General features: G+C 55.8%; 1 protein-coding gene across 3 annotated transcripts; it reads right to left on the bottom strand.

The window, feature by feature from the left end:
- Positions 1-2,993: 2,993 nt before the first annotated feature.
- SLC1A5 (solute carrier family 1 member 5) lies at positions 2,994-15,166 on the bottom strand. Of its 3 annotated transcripts, none has more exons than XM_060651540.3 (9): positions 13,883-15,166; positions 11,027-11,069; positions 10,549-10,596; positions 9,487-9,653; positions 6,537-6,770; positions 5,575-5,769; positions 5,295-5,429; positions 3,416-3,812; positions 2,994-3,194 (listed from the first exon to the last, which is right to left on the bottom strand). In XM_060651540.3, exons 1-8 carry the CDS (start codon positions 14,455-14,457, stop codon positions 3,578-3,580), a joined length of 1,632 nt encoding a protein of 543 aa, XP_060507523.1. In that variant the 5' UTR covers positions 14,458-15,166; the 3' UTR covers positions 2,994-3,194; positions 3,416-3,577. The 3 variants fall into 3 exon arrangements, with proteins under 3 accessions (XP_060507523.1, XP_081647613.1, XP_081647614.1); XM_081791487.1 differs by having other exon boundaries at positions 3,399-3,812; positions 13,883-15,083; XM_081791488.1 differs by lacking the exon at positions 6,537-6,770 and having other exon boundaries at positions 13,883-15,084.
- Positions 15,167-18,020: the final 2,854 nt, after the last annotated feature.

The following is an 18,020-nucleotide window of genomic DNA, read 5'->3' as shown; positions in this document are numbered from 1 at the left end:
TAAACGACCACTGCCATGAGCCGCCCCCCCCCCCCCCCGCCCCGTATTATCACTCCCCCGGCTGGACGTGGGGAGTCCCTGGATCTCCCCCACCCCAGCAACCAAGGGGTTAACACTGGGCATAGATGGAGGGAATGCCCCCCCCCCCCCCCCCCCCCCCCCCGTCTTAAATGCTGTTGGATGGTCCGCTCCCTTTACGGAGCAGCAAATATTTGTGTACCCTTCGTGGGCATTGCAAAATATTTGCTATGGAAAGTGGAGGGCAGGCAAAGAGCCATGTACAAATGCACCTTTATATACATTAGCCCCAAGCTGGAAAGCGCCCAGTGTCCCTTACAGATGAACGGATAAACGTGAAGGGTGGAGAGCAGAATACTCTTTGGTGATTAAACACAAAAAGGAATAAACTGGTCTGTGCAAAAACATGCCTAAAAGCTCAAAGGCACGATACAAAGTAAGAGAAGCAGGGTGCAAAAGGCAACATACTATATAACTCCACCCATGCGAAATTCTAGAAGAGACAAACTAATCCTTAGTGACCCAAAGCAGATCAGTGGTTGTCGGGCTGGAGAGGGATGGACTGCAAAGAAGCAGCAGGAAATCTGGGGGCGGTGGGAATATCGTGTATCTTGACTGTGGTGGGTTTCACTAACGTATGCATCTTGCCAAAACTCATCCAATTACTTACTTTATTCTTTAAATTCTCTAACGTTTATTCATTTTTGAGACAGAGCGAGTGGGGGAGGGGCAGAGAGAGAGACACAGAAGCTGAAGCAGGCTCCAGGCTCAGAGCCGTCAGCACAGAGCCCGACGCGGGGCTCGAACTCACAGACTGCGAGATCATGACCTGAGCTGGAGTCAAGTGGGCCGCCCCAACGACTGAGCCACCCAGGCGCCCTCCCCCCATCCAATTACCTACTTTAGCAGATGCACTTTATGGCATGCAAGTTATACCTTAATAAGGTCGACCCCTCCCCCCTACAAAAGTCCAACCGCCATAGAAACATTGTCGCTAGGAGAGACAAAGCTGTCATCACCCTGTGTCTGCCAGTCCCCCACCCCCATCCTGTGACTAAGAGCTTAGGACGCAGGTCCAAGCCTAAATGCTGGGCTAGCCTGAGCACTTCCTCCCAAGCCAGGCTTCTTCAAAGGAGCAAGAGGGGTGTCCCCAAAAACAGGGGTGGATCTGGCAATGGAGGAAGGGAGCGGGAGGTGGGAGCCGGGCCCGGAAGGTGGCCTCACGTGCGCTTTGCCGTCTGCTCTTACGTAAACTTCACTAGTGGCCTTTGGGGGAGGCACACACATAACAGAGCCATTGTCACCAGAGGGTGAGACTCCCTAGGGCTTACACAAGGTCACACAACTGGCAGGTAGCAAAAAGCAGGATCTGACCTAGCCTAACAGCCTCTTCTAGCCAGGCGGCTCTGTAGCTGGAGCCCAATCCATTCATTCTGTAAATGTTTATTGAGTACCTACTATGTGCCAGTCCCCACGCTGTGCCGAGCATACAGTGGTGAACAGGACTAAGGTGGTGGGCACGTTGTAGTGGGAAAACAGGTCTGGAGCACCTGTCCACACTGAGGAGGCCTGAAATGGTTCCAGACTTTTTATATGACCCAGATCAGCAAAGTAGTGGCATGTGCCCAGCAAATCTTAAAGAAAAATGGAATAGAAAGAGGTGCCCGGGTGGCTCAGTTGGTTAAGCGTCCGACTTCCGCTCGGGTCATGATCTCATGGTTCGTGAGTTCGAGCCCTGCATCGGGCTGGCTGCTGTCAGCATGGAGCCCGCTTCGGATCCTCTGTCCCCGCTCCCTCTCTATGCTCCTCCCCCACTCACACTCTCTCAAAAATAATTAAAAAAAAAAAATGGAATAGAGGAAAAGGGAAATACTATTCGGTTGGGTTTGTCTGGGTTACGTGTTCCTTGTATATACACATATTGTATATACAGTATATATATTACCTATGCATGTATGTATCTCTTTAAACAGGCATAATCTAAACACATAATAGATAAATCAAATGGAAAAACTGAGGACAATTATTTTAAGTAGGGAAAACCGTGCCCTCCCAGCTCCTTCCAGCAACCCCAACCACCTTCCCCAAATACCATTAAAACCCTTCAACACTTTTATAACCACCCACCAAGGATTTGAGCATAATAGAAAGCACTGAATGTGGCAACTGCTTAACTATTCAGCACTTAATGAGCTCATTAGTGGTTATGTTTGTGTGTGATACACAACAGTTTTGCACAGAATCAGATAGGAATTAGACTCTCCTTTCACACTGCAATGATCATGCCACGGAACTAAATACACAAAAACAAACCAACGAAAAGATGCAAAAGATAGCCCAAGATACCATCTACAATTGGACTTGGGTTGGTGGTGCCCCCGGGGCACCTGGCAGGAGCCTGCACAGGGCCCCAGGAAGGGGGAAGATAATTATTAGTAACGTATAACACGTTTCAGCAGCATACCAGACAGGATCGTTATCACGTGAGCCACGACTGGGCATCATCCACATCCTGGACTCAAAACACGACTTAAAAACACTTGCACGGCAGGTTTTTTATTCAAACAGCAAATTCTGGTTTAAATAAAAAGGGGGGGGCGGGGGGGGGGAGCAGGTCATTACTGCCACTATTGGATAGAGTTCAAGTATCAGGGAAGTACCCGTAAGTGGCTACAGCAGAAAGTCAGTCTCTTGCCAGGAGTTAGTTGTACATTTTCAGCTGCATTTTCAGCTGCAAGGTTTTACGTGGGGTAAAATCACACGCATCTTAAGCGTGCAGGCGAACTTCCCCAAATGTATACGTCTGTGCGAGCATCACCCGCGTCGAGACACGGAACATTTACGAGATCACTTCACCGACTGAGCCACCCGGGCGCCCCTTCAGTGGTGTTTTTTTGACAAACAGATTCTGATTTGTCATGTTTGATTTTTTTCTGTGTGGCTCATGCTTTTGGTCTTAAAAACATCTGAGGAGATACACTTGATAGTTTTATTGCTACAGAATGTCCTTTGGAGTGACAGCAGTATTTGTCCTCAGTCTCCCCCACCCTGGCAGGGTCCCCAGGAGTGTTTGTTACAGCGGAGGGAACAGAGGGCCTGAGGACAGGGTGGGATGTACCATGGAGCCGCAAAACACACACACACACACACACACACACACACACACACACACACAGCTACAGCCACCAAAATAGCCATCAACCCACTGGAATGTCCTACCTCTCGATGAGGGCAGAAATCCACATGGTGACCTGTGCCTTAAGATGAGGGGGCCAGAACGACACTATTTCTCCATCATGTTTCCTAACTTTGGGTGGAAACAGGAATTGAGGACTGGGGAAGATCTGGGGAGATAGATACACACACACACACACACACACACACGCCTATACCCCACACGCCTATACCCCAGCATCGAGGCCTCCCAGATCTGATGTCAGGGAGAGAGGCTGGGACCCTGGATCCCTTAAGTGTGCAGCAGGAAGGGCCTCCAGAATCCCGGTTCACAATCCCAATGTCCAGAGTGCCCCCATCAGCGCAGGGAAAGTCCCCATGGGGTTTACATAACCGACTCCTTCTCACAGGAGTCTGTATCCCCAGCAGATCCCAGGCGGTGTTTGAGGAGGGGGTTCCCCTCCTCAGTGGGGGCGGGCAGTGGAGCCAGGGGCATCTCACTCTTCACTTGGATCAACTCTGGCACTGAACTCCGCATCTCTGTACGATCCATGTAATTTTGGAGGAGTCCCGCCCCAAAGGCATCACCTTCCACATTGAGGACTGTGCAGGACCGGTCCCTGAAGAACAGGATAGGGAAGTGAGTGGGAGGGGGGAGGGGGGAGGAGTGAGGGGAGAGGGGAGGGCCCAACCCTCAACCCTCCCACCCAACCCTCAACCCTCCCACCTCTCCTCCTGATTCTTTTTTTTTTTTTTTTTAATTTTTTTTTTCAACGTTTTTAATTTATTTTTTTGGGGACAGAGAGAGACAGAGCATGAACGGGGGAGGGGCAGAGAGAGAGGGAGACACAGAATCAGAAACAGGCTCCAGGCTCCGAGCCATCAGCCCAGAGCCGGACGCGGGGCTCGAACTCACGGACCGCGAGATCGCGACCTGGCTGAAGTCGGACGCTTAACCGACTGCGCCACCCAGGCGCCCCTCTTTGTTTTTTTTTTTTTTTTTTTTTTTTTTTTTTGAGATAGAGAATCCCAAGCAGGTTCCGCACTATCAGAGTGGAGCCTGAAACAGAGCTCGAACCCACGAACCAGGAGACCACGACTTGAGCCGACATCAAGAGTCGGATGCTCAACCAACTGAGCCATCCAGGCACCCCCCCTCCCCCAAGATCTTGAGGTCCTTGCCACACCCTCCTTCATGGAACCCCGTTCTGCTTCTAGATCCAACTCATCGCTCTATCCTCCCAAATATCCCTTCCTCCTAGAGCCTCCAAGATCTTTTCATCTGGAATCCAAGAAGCCCCCTACTTCTCTTCTTTTCCATGAAATCTAAGCGCCCCATCACACTTTCTTTGCCTTAGGACCCCAAAGATCTCCTCCTCCATCCTCTCGGGACCCCAAATGATACTTCTTCCAACAAAGCACAAGATTTGCTCCTCCTAGAACCTCAAAAAGTTCATCCCTCCCTTTTCTTGGGGCCTCAAAAGACCCATCCACCTCTCCTCTTCCCACTGAAATACTATGCTCTCCCTCAGGCCTTTCTCATAATCCTAAAGATCTCTTTTGGCCTCCTTATACTTTGTGGGGGTGTGTGCCATTTTCAAACATGGGGCTGTAATTCACATATGGTAAAATTCACCCTTCGAAAGTATACAATCCCGTGGCTTTTCGCATATTCAAGAGTTGTACGACCATCACGTCTATTTCATTCCAGACCGTTTCCATCATTCTAAAGACACTCTTATACCCATTAAACAGTTATTCCCCATTCCCTCCTCCCTCTAGCCCCTGGCAACTGCTAAACCACAGTCTACAGATTGGCCTATTCCCACATGGGGCTCAGCACCGACAACATGGGGCCTGCCTGGGATTCTCTCTCTTTCTCTCTCTCTCTCTCTCTCTCAAGTAAATAAATAACCATGAAAAAAAAAGAACCTCAAAGATCCCTTCTTTCCCTCTGATTAGAACGCTCAAGATGCCATCCCCTTTCCTCTGGAACTCCTTCCTTCCTCTCCTCTCCTCCTCGGAGGCTCTCGATGACCCTCTTGTTCATCTCCTTTCCCAGGGTACCCCTTGGGCCCCTGAAGCCCCAAAACCACACTTACACTAGCCAGTCCACAGCCAGGATCAAGGAGATGTCGTGAACTGGCAGGTTGACCGCCTCCAGGATGATGGCCAGAGTGAGGACACCTCCAGCCGGAATGCCCGCGGCCCCCACGCTGGACGCTGTGGCGGTGACCCTGGGGGAAGAGAAGGGCGGTCAGTGAAAGATCTCGGTAGGGGGAGAAGCTGCCACGGGAGCCCTGCCCCCCTCCGGTCTCTGTCCATTCTCGGGGGAGGGGTCAAGTGGGTCCGGGGTCCTAGCTGCAGCCACCCCACACTCACAGGATGGTGATGATCTTCACAAAGTCCAGGGGTTGCTGGTTGAGCTGTGCGATGAACACTGCGGCCACACACTGGAAGAGCGCCGCCCCATCCATGTTGACGGTGGCACCGATGGGTAGGATGAAGCGGCTGATGTGCTTGGCGACACCATTCCTCTCCTCCACGCACTTCATCATCAGCGGCAGCGTGGCAGAGCTGAGCGGGCGGCGGCAGGTCAGTTAGCGCACTTGACCCACCCCCTGCCGAAGCCCCGCCCAGACCGCGCTGGCCAATCAGCACAAGCCCATGCTCCGCCCGCCAGCCTAGACCCCGCCCCCGCCAGCCCCGCGCCTCGCCACCCCCAGCCTTCTGCAGTTCTCGGCCCTTCTCTTCCCGGAGCCAGAGGCAGGGGGGGGGGGAATCCTGTAGAATGTCAGGATTCCAACCTGTGTGAGGCCTCGACCCCCTGGGAGGGTATGGACGGCTCTCCTTCACAATACACACAAAAATTAAAACCTAAATTCTATCATATCTAGCACACTCCCTCCCCCCCCCCCCCTCCACCAATAATAGACCTTGGCTAAGAATTACTACTCCCTTGGGGCTGCTGCTGTGGGGACAGCCAGGTTCTGAGGGGACAGGTGGACAAAATACCTAGAAAAGGGTGGAAAGAGCTCCCAGAGGTTGGATCCAGGGGGCGGCACTAGACCACTGCCCCCTAGGGCCAGGCCTTGTGGAGGAGAGGTTTTCAGGAAGGGAAGAAGAAATCTCTAAGCAGTCAGTGGTTTTCCAAATGCGGGGGGGTGGGGGGGTGGGTGGAGGGGGTCGGTTCCAGGACCTTATGAGAAACTTTACTAAAGTATGGCCCCTGTACCCAGATCCAACGTCCCCAGATACGAAATTTCAAGGGTCTCCAGAAACCTGATGTCCACTTAGGGCCCCTTAGCTTAAAAATCCTGCATTGGTCTGCCCCAAGGCCATACCTAGAAGAGGTCCCGAAGGCAGTGGCCAACGGTGTCACGATACCCCACAGGAAGCGGTAGGGGTTTTTGCGGGTGAAGAGGAAGTAGATGAGGGGCAGCACCAGGAGCCCGTGGATGGCGTGGCCCAGCAGGCAGCACAGGATGTATTTGCCGAGACTGGTGAAGAGCAGCCCCACGTCCTCCACTGCCACGATCTTGCCAGCCACCAGGAACAAGATGCCCACGGGGGCATACCTAATTACACAGGAGACCCACTGCAGCCTCTGACTACGTGCCCGCCCAGGGCCGGGCTTTGCGCTCGGTGCGCAGCCCGACCACAGCCTCCCTCCCTCGCGGGCAGGAGACACCCAGATCCATGTGTGATTGAGTTCTGGCACCCTCCCTGCCTGCCATCCTCCAAGCTCCATCCCCTTAAAAATAGGGCAGGGGCGCCTGGGTGGCGCAGTCGGTTAAGCGTCCGACTTCAGCTCAGGTCACGATCTCGCGGTCCGTGAGTTCGAGCCCCGCGTCGGGCTCTGGGCGGACGGCTCGGAGCCTGGAGCCTGCTTCCGATTCTGTGTCTCCCTCTCTCTCTGCCCCTCCCCCGTTCATGCTCTGTCTCTCTCTGTCCCAAAAATAAATAAAAAAACGTTGAAAAAAAAAATTAAAAAAAAAAAAAATAGGGCAGAGGGGGAAAAAAAAAAAAAATTGGGCAGAGGGGAGGGGCGCCTGGCAGGGGGCAGGGGGCTCAGTCAGTTACACGCCCAACTTCCGCTCAGGTCATGATCTCGCAGTTCATGAGTTCGAGCCCCACATCGGGCTCGCGGCTGACAGCTCAGGGCCTGGAGCCTGCTTCAGAGACTGGTGTTTCCCTCCCTCTCTGCCTCTCCCCCCTCACGTTTTTTCTCTCCCAAAAATAAACATTAAAAAAAAAAAAAAAAAAAAGGAAGAGAATAGAGCAGAGGGAGATCAAAGAAGCCTGGGAGCCTCTATTGCCAGCCGAAGTACAATCGCCAACCACATTTGGACTTAACACGTACCCCCCCACCCCCCACCCCCCATGCGTGAGGCATTTACGTTTTCCGGGTTCGTGGTTATAGTAGCTAGGATGATTTAAACCGATTCAATCTCTCCCCACGTCCATGCAATATAAACAGTCCGCAGTTCACGTCTTAATAACAACCCATAGGTATAAAGTGGTTGAATCTTTACCGCAATCCCACGAGGGAGCCCCTCTTTTAGTCTTTTGAAGCTACGGTTGAATTAAAATCTCACAGGTCCGTCAAACAGGGACATTAATGCTACCAGCCTCATAGGAATGTCGGACGTTAATGAGGTGCTAGGTGAAAGGACTTGAAAGCTTTTTGTACACAATAAGTGATCTATGAACTTCTGCTGGAATTATTATCGCCCTTTCCTGGAGCAAAGATCCCAGGGGCGCTCGTGCCTCCCAGCCAGGAAGCCTCCCAAGACTGCCTCTCTGTTTGATCACTGCGGCTTGTTGTCCCTCAAACCCCTTCCCCTCTTTGGTAACAGAAGAAAGGCGGCACTTCCCAGCCACCTGTAAAGCTAGGTTTGGCCAAATGCCCAAGCTCTGGCCTGTGGGATGTGCCCACAAGTTACACAAGTGACGTACTTGACAAAGATTAGTGTTGATCAGAGGCACGCTATAGGTCAGGCAGTGCCCCAAGGACTTTACACGTTTTTCTTTTGTTTTGTTTACCGTTTATTTATTTTTGAGAGCGAGGGAGACAGAGCACGAGCAAGAGAGGGGCAGAGAGAGAGGGAGACACAGAATCGGAAGCAGGCTCTGGGCTGTCAGCACAGAGCCTGACGCGGGGCTCGAACTCACGGACCGTGAGATCCTGACCTGAGCCGAAGTCGGACGCTCAACCCACGGAGCCGCCCAGGCGCCCCAGGACTTTACACGTTTTAACTCATTTGTGCCTGGAACTGTCAATCCCGTTGGCCAGACGGGGAAACTGAGACACAGCGAGGTAAGTAACTTGTTAGAGGGCACGCGGGCGGGAAGCGGCTTGGAGCCTGCTCTTACCCACCCACCACCCTGACTCTCTGGCAAGGAGCCTTTACGAGGTTGTGCAGCCTCTTAAATGTCGCCTGCGCCAGAATCAGGATGGGGCGGGGCGGGGAGCGGAGGGATTTGTTAAAAATGCAGCAATCCTGCTCCCTCTCCTGACTTCCCACCTTCTCGATCTCGAGATCCTGGATCTCGATCCAGGGCAGGTAGAAGCCAGAGGCCTCTGCACATGTGAGATCATTTAATAAAACTGATAATAATAATAATCATAGCTAACATTAAGTAAATGCTCAGCAGGTGTTAGGCCTTTAAAACATTTGCTGGGGGGGGGAGGGGGGGGCGCCTGGGTGGCTCAGTCGGTTTAAGCATCCGGCTCTTGATTTCGGCTCAGGTCATGGTCTCACCGTTCGTGGGATCGAGCCCCGAGTCAGGCTGTGTGCTGTCAGCACAGGACCTGCTTGGGATTCTCGCTCTCCCTCTCTCTGCCCCTGTCCCACTCTTGTGCTAGCACGTGTATGCAGACACGCAAGCTCACTCTCTCTCTCTCTCTCTCTCAAAATAATTAAAAAAAAAAAACCCGCTTTGTAAGCGCTTTACTTTTACCTCATGCCACTTGTCTCCTGTACATTCGATCACATTTAAGTCTCTGCAACTGAGATGCACTAGCTAAACCGGGGCCACGGCTTGGCCGTCCTTTTGTCACTTTCCAGGAGGGTCCGGAAGGTGCCCCCGTCAGTCTTAGCTCCCATGGGATACAGCACTGTCCTCACGTTATCGTGAGGAAACTGAGGCACAGAGAGGGTAAGTCACTTGCCCAAAGTCACACAGCCAGGGGACGGTCAACGCTGGGTGCGGGTCCAGCCCAGGCGGCTCCAAGCAGCAGAGGGAGGGTTGCCCGATCCCACATCCCCAGCCCCCACTCCCCCCACCTACCACATGATCCAGGAGACCAGCACCATGGTGGCGTCATTGAAGGAGTTGAAGAAGCGGATAAGCAGCTCTCCCTCGGGCCCCAGCTTCTGCAGGGCCACGCCAAAGATAATGGCAAATACCACCAGGCCCAGGATGTTCATACTATCTACCTCATCCCCAACGGGCACCTTTGGGTGAGGAACAGATCAGAAAGGGAGGAGGAAACTCAGTCAACCTGCACAGTCACTAAGGGCCTGTTCTGGGCACTGCTGGGACCCAGCACAGACAAGATGGCTCCTTGGGTCCCTTCCTCCCAAGGCTCACGGTCCAGGTCCTGGGGAAACAGACCCGTCATCAGGGACCACCCACGATGGTTGGAATAGGGAAACCCAAGGTAGTGTGGGAATTGAAGGGGTTGCCGGCTTGGTTGGGGGGAGGGGGATCAGGGAGGGCTTCGTGGAGGAAGGGGCAGAGATCTGGAGAATAGGAGGATGAACCAGATAAAGAGCGGCGGTAGAAGGTTCTAGAGAGAGGAAACAATGCGCAACAGTCTGGAAAGGGCAGCAGCTCGGGCATTCGAAGAGCAGAAAGAAACTGGGGCTGGAATAGGCCGGGCAGAGCCCGAACAGGAAGCTGGGTGGGCGGCCGGGCAGAAGCCCGATTGTGCAGGGTCTCCGGGATTGTGGCCAGAAGCCTGGGCTTTCTTCTGAGGGCACTAGGGAGCCCAAAGGGGCTCCAGGCAGGGGAGAGACAGCATCAGGTTTGTGCTTTGGAAAGACCACTCTGGCTGCCAAGCGGAGGAGGGTAGGTAGGAGAGGGGGGCTCTGGGGGCAGATCATCCCAGGGCAGGATAGGATTCGGGCAAAAGAGAAGCCCGGACCAGGGAGGGAGAAGAGGGGGCCAAACGAAGGTACCAGAAGAGACAGAAACGGGGGAGAGGCTGCAGAGAGTGTAAAACAAATACCACCAGATGTCTGAAGACAGGGGACAAACAAAGGCCGGGGTGGGAGCAAAATGGAAAACCCACAACAACGGGCCAAGGGATACACCCCTTCCTCCCCCCATCCCTTCCCCTGCTCTCACCTTCACCTTGGTTCCGTTGATCCATCTGCTTTCATAGACGGTACTGTACTGCAGGTGGGGTTGGGAACAGTCAGTATCCACGGCCATGGAGGCTCCCCCACCCTGTCCTGCCCTAAGCGCCCCCTAAACATCATCGCCTTTCATCCCCGCCAGCAACCGCCCCGAGGCAGGGTTTTCTTATCAGGCGCCCATTTTCCAGAGGCGGAAACCGAGGCTCGGAGAGGAAAAGGCAGTTGCCCGGGGTCACGCCGCTGGAATTAGAACCCAGAAGGGGCTCAGAACCCGCATGCTCCTTTCTCGAGGAGGGGCACGGGATGGGTTTCGGAGGTTCCCCAAGGACCCTGCGAGATCGTTCAGAAATACGCGGGCATGTGCCCTTGGCCAGGCAGCACCGTAGAGCTGGCACCAAGGGGCTCCAACTGGCTCTCCCCCTCCTTGCCCGCCCCCCACCCCTCGGGACACACCCCCAAGGACTCACTGAGCTGAAGGCTGCGGACACCAGGTTGGAGGGGAAGAGATTTCTGCAGAGACAGACACGGTGGGGGGGGGGGGGGTGTTATTAAATACCACGGGGGGGGTTACGGGGCGGGGGGGGGGGGTCTGAGGAGCTGGGTTGGCCTCTTGTGATGGGAAAAAACTCGGGAGGCCCCACTGGCCCCCAGGCCCCAGCCGGGCTTGGTCAGGCAGAGTTGAGCCCTGGCCTGCACACTTTTCCAGGGTGTGGGGAGTCTGAGCTGGCCTCCCAGGGCCCCCGTGGGGTGGCCGGCCAGCCCCGAGGGATTGTGGACTGGCCGTAAGGAATGCTGGCTTCCCAAGGCAGGGTCACCTGGGCCTCAGCTCCACCCCGGGCAGCAAACTTAATACCCTGGGCGTGTTGCATCAGCCAACTTCCTCCTGGGGGGCCGAGAAACGCTGCAGCCCGGGGCCGGGCTGAGAAAGGCAGGGGACGGGGGTGCATTGGAAAAGGGGTAATGAGAGGGGGTGCATTGGAAAAGGGGTAATGAGAGAGGGTGACAAGGGATGGCGGTGTGTGCTCAGCAGGCCGCATTCAACCCCACTGGGCGTGTCAGGGGATCAGCGGGACCCTGACCCTCTTGCGTCTCTCGGAGAGGGAAGAAAAGAAGGGCTGAAGTGTCCACAGTCCCTGCAATGCTTGATCTAAAGCCACTCGTGTGATCCTGGCTCAGGGATCCGCACCGTCATCCCCATTTTCTAGAAAAGGGAACCGTGGGGCGCCTGGGTGGCTCAATCGGTTGAGCATCCGACTCTTGATTTCCGTTCAGGTCTGGATCTCATGGTTTGTGAGACTGAGCCGACCCTGAGACTCCCGCACTAAGTTTGAGATTCTCTCTCTCTCAATCGCTCTCCCTCTGTCCCTCTCCCCCACCCTCGCGCGCTCTTTCTCTAAAAATAAAAAATAAAAAAAAAAGTAGGGGCGCCTGGATGGCTCAAGTCACTTGAGCGGCCAACTTCGGCTCAGGTCATGATCTCGTGGTTCGGGAGTTCGAGACCCGCATTGCCGGGCTCTGTGCTGCCAGCTCGGAGCCCGGAGCCTGCTTCGGATTCTGTGTCTTCCTCTCTCTCTGCCCCTCCCCTGCTCGCGCTGTCTCTCTCTCTCTCTCTCTCTCAAAAATATATAAACATTAAGAACAAGAGTACTTAAACATAAAAACAGTAAAGGGAACCCAGACAGCTGGCTGGAAGGTCCCAACCACTCCTCGCCACGTGAGTGGGGGAACGGCGGTTGCTGTGGGTCCCTAGACAGTTTCTCATGTCAACACGTGAGAAACTCGGGGGCAGGGGTGAGGGTTCGGACTCGCGGGACAGGGTCGGTGCGCACGTGCTCTTGACTATGTGCCTAGGTGACGCTCGATGTGCCGCTGTGGTCAGTGGCATCCGCGGGCGGCCGTGTAAAGGGATGTTAGGACACCGTGGGTGAGCACACGTGTGACAGCCGGTGTAAGGCCACGCGTCAGTGTGAGAGAGGCCACAGCTGTGGCTGGGTGTCCGAGGGCCTGTGTCCAGCTCCGCGTCAATTGGCCAGAAAGCTGTGTGGTTCTGAGACGTTCCAGAAAAGTCTCTGAGGGGCTGGCCAAGTGTGAGTGACTTCTATTTTGGCACACAGGGGGAGCCTGGACACATACACATCAACAGCCCTCGAGTGGGTGTGCCCTTGGCCCGGGAGGCCCGTATCCACCCAGGCCTGGCAGGGCTGGGCCAGGACCCAGCTAATCTCGCCCGGCCAGGAGACGACCATCCACTGCAGCTTTGGGACACCAAGCCGGCCCCAGAGTCTCATCTCAGCCTGTGCTGATACCCCCACCCCCCCCCCGAGAGGCTGGGAGAACCCAGTTCTGCGACTCGTCATTTCCTCCCCCCCCCCTACTTCCTGGAAGTCCCCAACCCACCTGGAGACACTGAATCAGGAGGTCCCAAAGGCAAGGCCATGTGGACCCAGGGGTCTGCCCTCCTCAAAAGGGAAGAACTATTCTTGGGATGGGGCGGGGGGCGGGGGTGGGGGGAGCAGAGATCAGAAGGCAAAGAGCCTGCTCTCTTTCTAGCCGGTCCTAGGGGGTTTCTAGGGGGTCCCGCTGGCCCCCGCTTCTGGGCCGCCTGGTGTTGGTTGGGGGGGGAGGGGGGGGGCGAGAAATGGAATGGAAAGTCTTTGGAGGTGGCAGGATTTAGCAGGAAGATGTAAAAAGGGAAGTTGCCAGGGCCCAGCCCCGGGCGGGGAAGGGAGGCTGAGAAAAAAACCTGGCTGCGTCCGGGTAACAGGGATGACACATAATATGGGGGAGCCCTGGGACCGGGAAGAGGGCCTGGCAGAGGTCACTCCGATCTCCTCAGGTCCCCTATGAACTCCTCGGGGGTCACAAGCTCTCTGACTCTGGACTCAAATCCTGAGGCCCTGAGCGCCCCCAAATCCCCTCCCAAGTCCCCCCAGAATCCTCTCCCCTCACAGAAGAGCCTCTGTATCCCTTCCCTCCCCCACAAACTCCCCAAGCATTACTTTCTTCCCTCTATGAGACTTCCTTGTCTTATCACCGTCTTGCAGCGTCCCCACTTACGTCCCCAGGCGCCCCCATTCGAAGCCTCCTTCCCCAGGGGTCTGTCCTCACTCGCTGGACTCTGACCCTCAAAGGGCCACACCATCACCATCCAGCCCTGGGGCCGGGGCCGGGGGGGGGGGGGGGGGTCTGGAGGACTCAAAACCCTCTAGCGTTCGCGTGGTCGCTCCGGCCATCCCTAACACGGGTCCCCTCCCCACGTGGCTTCCCCGCCCCCGCCCCCCCCCCCCCCTTAAACGACTTCCACCGGGCGGGCGGGGTCTGACCTCACAAGATCCAGGAACGAATCGAGGACCTCCTTGCTGGGGGCCTCTTCCTCTTCCACGGCGCCCGTGGCGCCGACCGAGGCGTTGATGGCGGCGAAGGTGGCGCCCGGCCGCAGGGCCAGCGCCAAGCCCACGCCGAGCGCGGACGCCAGCAGCGTGGTGACCAGGAAAAAGAGCAGCGCCCAGGCGCCCAGGCGGCCGAGCGCGCTCGAGTCCAGGCTGGAGGCGCCGCCGATCAGGCTGCACACCACCAGCGGCAGGATGATCATCTTCAGCAGGCGCAGCAGCAGCTCGCCGGGGAAGGCGAAGGCCGCCAGGCGCGCGGGACCCAGCGCTAGCGCGCCACCGGCCCCCGAGACCCCCAGCCCCAGCGCCACGCCTGCCACCACGGCCGCCACCGTCAGCAGCACCAGCAGGTTGGCGCGAAGGCAGCGGCGCACCCGCTCCCGGGAACCGCAGCAGCGGCCTCCTGCCGGGTCGGGGTCCTCTTTAGGGAGCAACGTCGGGGCACCGTTCCCGGTGGGCTCGGCCGCCTCGAACCCCTTGGGCTCTCCGCGCGGGGGATCGGCCACCATGTTGGAACGCCCCCCGGAGTTCTGCGGCGTCTGGAAGCTGCGAGCGCTTGGGGGGCTCCTTCCCGGAACGCCGACGTTCCTTAGAACGGAGAGTTTTGTAACACAGCCTGGAGGCTGGAACTTTGGAGGGTTCCTTGGAGTTGGGAGTTCACGGCGCCGAGGTTCCTTGGCTCGTGGAAGCTGGAGTGTCTGAGATCCCGAAGCTGGGCGCCGAGGCTCCTCTGCTCTCCCACGTTGTGTCCTGCGCCCGAAACCCCTGGGTTTCTCGGCCCTAGGGATGGGAATACAGGAGTGTATCAGGCTGGGACAGGGGGTCTTGGGCTCTGGAAGGCTGAAGGCGTCCAAGTGGCAGAGGTCCTCAAGAGGCCACGTCCCGGTAGCGCCGATCCGGGAGGCAGGGATCCGGGGCGCCGGGGTCCTGGAAACGGAGGCTGGGAAGCTTGAACCTGGGGGACGGGAGACAAGAGCTCCAGGAAGAGGGGAGCTAGGCTTTTGCGTCTGGGAGGGGAGATCCGAGCCCCTGAGTGCGGAAGGCTGCGGTCCGGGACCCCGGGAGGTAACGGCCACCGATCCCGGGGGCAGCTCGCGGGCGCGCCGCGTGGCTCTGAGCCCGCACGGCGGAAGCTGCGAGAATTAAGGGCAGGGGCGAGGCTTGAGAAGGCGGGCAGCGAGCGGCGGGCGCCGATTGGCGGCAGTGTTTAATGAGCCATTCTGCGAGCGAGAGGTGGGGCTGAGGCCAGAGTGGGGCCAATCAACCGTAGAAGGCAGACTAACAAACTCTCTATCGAGGGGCGGGGACACTGGGGGGACGGGGGCGGGGCCCTGTTGGGGCGGGGCCTAACGAGCGAGGCTTTTTTTTTTTTTTTTTTTTCCCGCCAAAGGAATCGCGATGCAGGTAGGGGCCGTTAACCTACAGCAGTTCCCTGGCTTGAGGGTCTCTAGAAAGTGCAAGTGGTCGGCAGGTGGCTCAACCCAGCTGCGACGGCTCCGCCCTGAGTCCAGTCTTTCGTCGCCTCTCGGAGCTCAAGTTCCTCGAATGTAAAATGCAGATTAGGAAAAGCTCATCCCACCCATGATTGGCGTTAAGATTTCAATTAGATGGAGTTATTTATTCAATAATGTTAACAAGGAAAACAAATAAAACGTTCCCGGGGCGCCCGGCGGGCTCAGTGGGTGGAGCCTGCCTGCGACTCTTGATCTCCGGGTAGTAGGTTCGATCCCTACGTTGGGTGTAGACATTACCTAAAAATAAAATCTTAAAACACGGTTTTAAAATAAATATTCCCAGGGGCGCCTGGGTGGCTCAGTCGGTTAAGCGGCCGACTTCGGCTCAGGTCACGATCTCGCGGTCCGTGAGTTCGAGCCCCGCGAGTTCGAGCCCCGCGTCGGGCTCTGGGCTGACGGCTCAGAGCCTGGAGCCTGCTTCCGATTCTGTGTCTCCCTCTCTCTCTGCCCCTCCCCCGTTCATGCTCTGTGTCTCTCTGTCTCAAAAATAATAAAATAAACATTAAAAAAATTTTTTTTAAATAAAATAAAATAAATATTCCCAGTTCAGAGCCCGACGCTTATCAATAACGGCAGTTCCCATATTAGGGTGGTAATCCGCTCACCCCTGGGTATGCAATTCGTAATTCACTCGTTGAAAATTAGAATCCACTCTAATGTGCTAATGATTTCACAAACGCTTTCACCAAATATTTCCCCCCACATTTTATTATGAGAAATGTCAAACATACAAAAAAATTGTAAAGTATCTTGCGGTGAACATCCGTATCTACAATTATTTCATCAAATTTCTCCGTCGTGTGTATTATCCATATTATAGGCATAGATGTCAGTATCTCGTCTATATTATTTCTATCCACTTATCCCCCTATCCATTCATCCATTCACTTTTTAAACTTCATTTTGCTTAATTTTTTTTGTTGTTGTTGTGTATTTATTTTAGAGCCCTAAAAAAAATATGGTCTGGGCTCCGACCAGCCCCGGGTGCTGCTGGTGAGTTCTCCCTCCTGGTCACCACCAGCCCTAGACCCAGACCCACTTGGGAAGGAGCTTTGCGAACCGTCTTTGCGAACACATCTGCGGGATCTCAGCCAGTGGGGCCAGGCTGAGCTGAGATCTGCCCAGGCTCTGAAGCACGTGCCACCCCAGGCACGTGTGGCCTTGCGGACCTCCTACCTGTGTTTCTCAGACACTCTGCGTTCCCAAATCTTCCCTCCTCCACTGCTTTAGAAAGCCCCCACCCCCTTCTCACTCTTAACAGGCCGAAGTTATTTTCATTTAACAAACTCCTGCTCAGCTCCTGGGCTTGGCTGTGCGCGAGAAAGTGTGGGCGCTAAAGCTACCGAGGCATGGGTTCGAATCCGGCCTCCGCCACTTGCCGGCAGGTGCAAAGCCCTGAGGCGGCAGGCAGAGAGGCTTCCGCCCCGTTAGAGATGCTGTCGGACGTTATCTTGTCGCCACTAATCCTCGAGACCTCAAGCTCTGGTGTTTCTGATTTGGGAGCAGATGGAGGAATGGGGTTTGCTCTGGCCCAAACCCCCTACCTGGGCAGGGAATTTGATCGCGGGTGTCCCTGACCCCAGGCTGCGCCCTCAACCCCTATGGGACACTATGGCTACCCCTGCGCGTGGCTCCTCCCGTAAGCAGAGGCATTTCTGTCGAGGGACCGTCATCTATTCTGAGCACAATGTCAGGCTCTGTGATGGATGGTGCTAGGGCCTTGTCCTGCGGGGACTCACAGGACAAGTGGGGAGACCACTCATCCCCAGAAGGTGATGACAGAGAGAGCAGGGCTGGGATGGGCAGCCCAGAAGGGATGCTTGACGCAACGTGGGGCTCGGGGAAGGCTTCCCGGAGGAGGAGACATCCCGGCTGGGATAGCAAAGAGTTGGACCAAGCCCAGGGAGAGGGTATTCCGGGCAAAGGGACCAGAACCTGCAAAGCCCCAGACTGGAGAAGAGCTCAGAATGTTCCCAGGCGTGGCCCTGACTTAGTCACTCCACCCTCTGAATGGCCCCAGTGGCTTCCCTCGGGACAAAGTCCAAATTCTCCGGCTGGGCATCTGTCTGTCCAGCGATTCATTCCCTCAGTCAGTCAACAAACCACAGCCACAGAGCAGAACACAGAAGAGCCGTCAAATAAGGCAAGACAGATGGGGACCTGGGTGGAGGGCAGGCTTCAGAAATAAATCCGGTGTCCAGGAATATTGTTGAAGAGGAAAACACGAGGGGCGAGAGAAGGCGCAGAGGACCGGGCCCCGCGCCTTCTGTGAGGGAAAACAAGTATTTCCCCGCCTCTGTCTCGAATGCACTGATGGTCTCTTGCAGGGTGTCACAGAAGCTGCCCGGAGTGGCTGCTTTCAGAGAGAAAAGCGTGGCTTTGCGGTTCAGCATGAGCGCTGGAGCTCACCCAGCTGCCAAAAGGAGACAGCAGCAGCCGCGTCTGGCCTCAGAGATCACGGAGGGACCAACCAAGGTCACGTCTACCGAGTGCTCTGGTCGGTGGCCGGCCAACTGCAGCCCTCATGGGATTCTAAGCTGGGATGACCTCTTGAGATC

Source organism: Panthera onca, chromosome E2, assembly GCF_046562875.1.
Source record: "Panthera onca isolate mPanOnc1 chromosome E2, mPanOnc1 haplotype 2, whole genome shotgun sequence".
In the NCBI taxonomy this organism is placed as follows: Eukaryota; Metazoa; Chordata; class Mammalia; order Carnivora; family Felidae; genus Panthera; species Panthera onca.
This window is presented reverse-complemented; position numbering and strand designations above follow the sequence as displayed.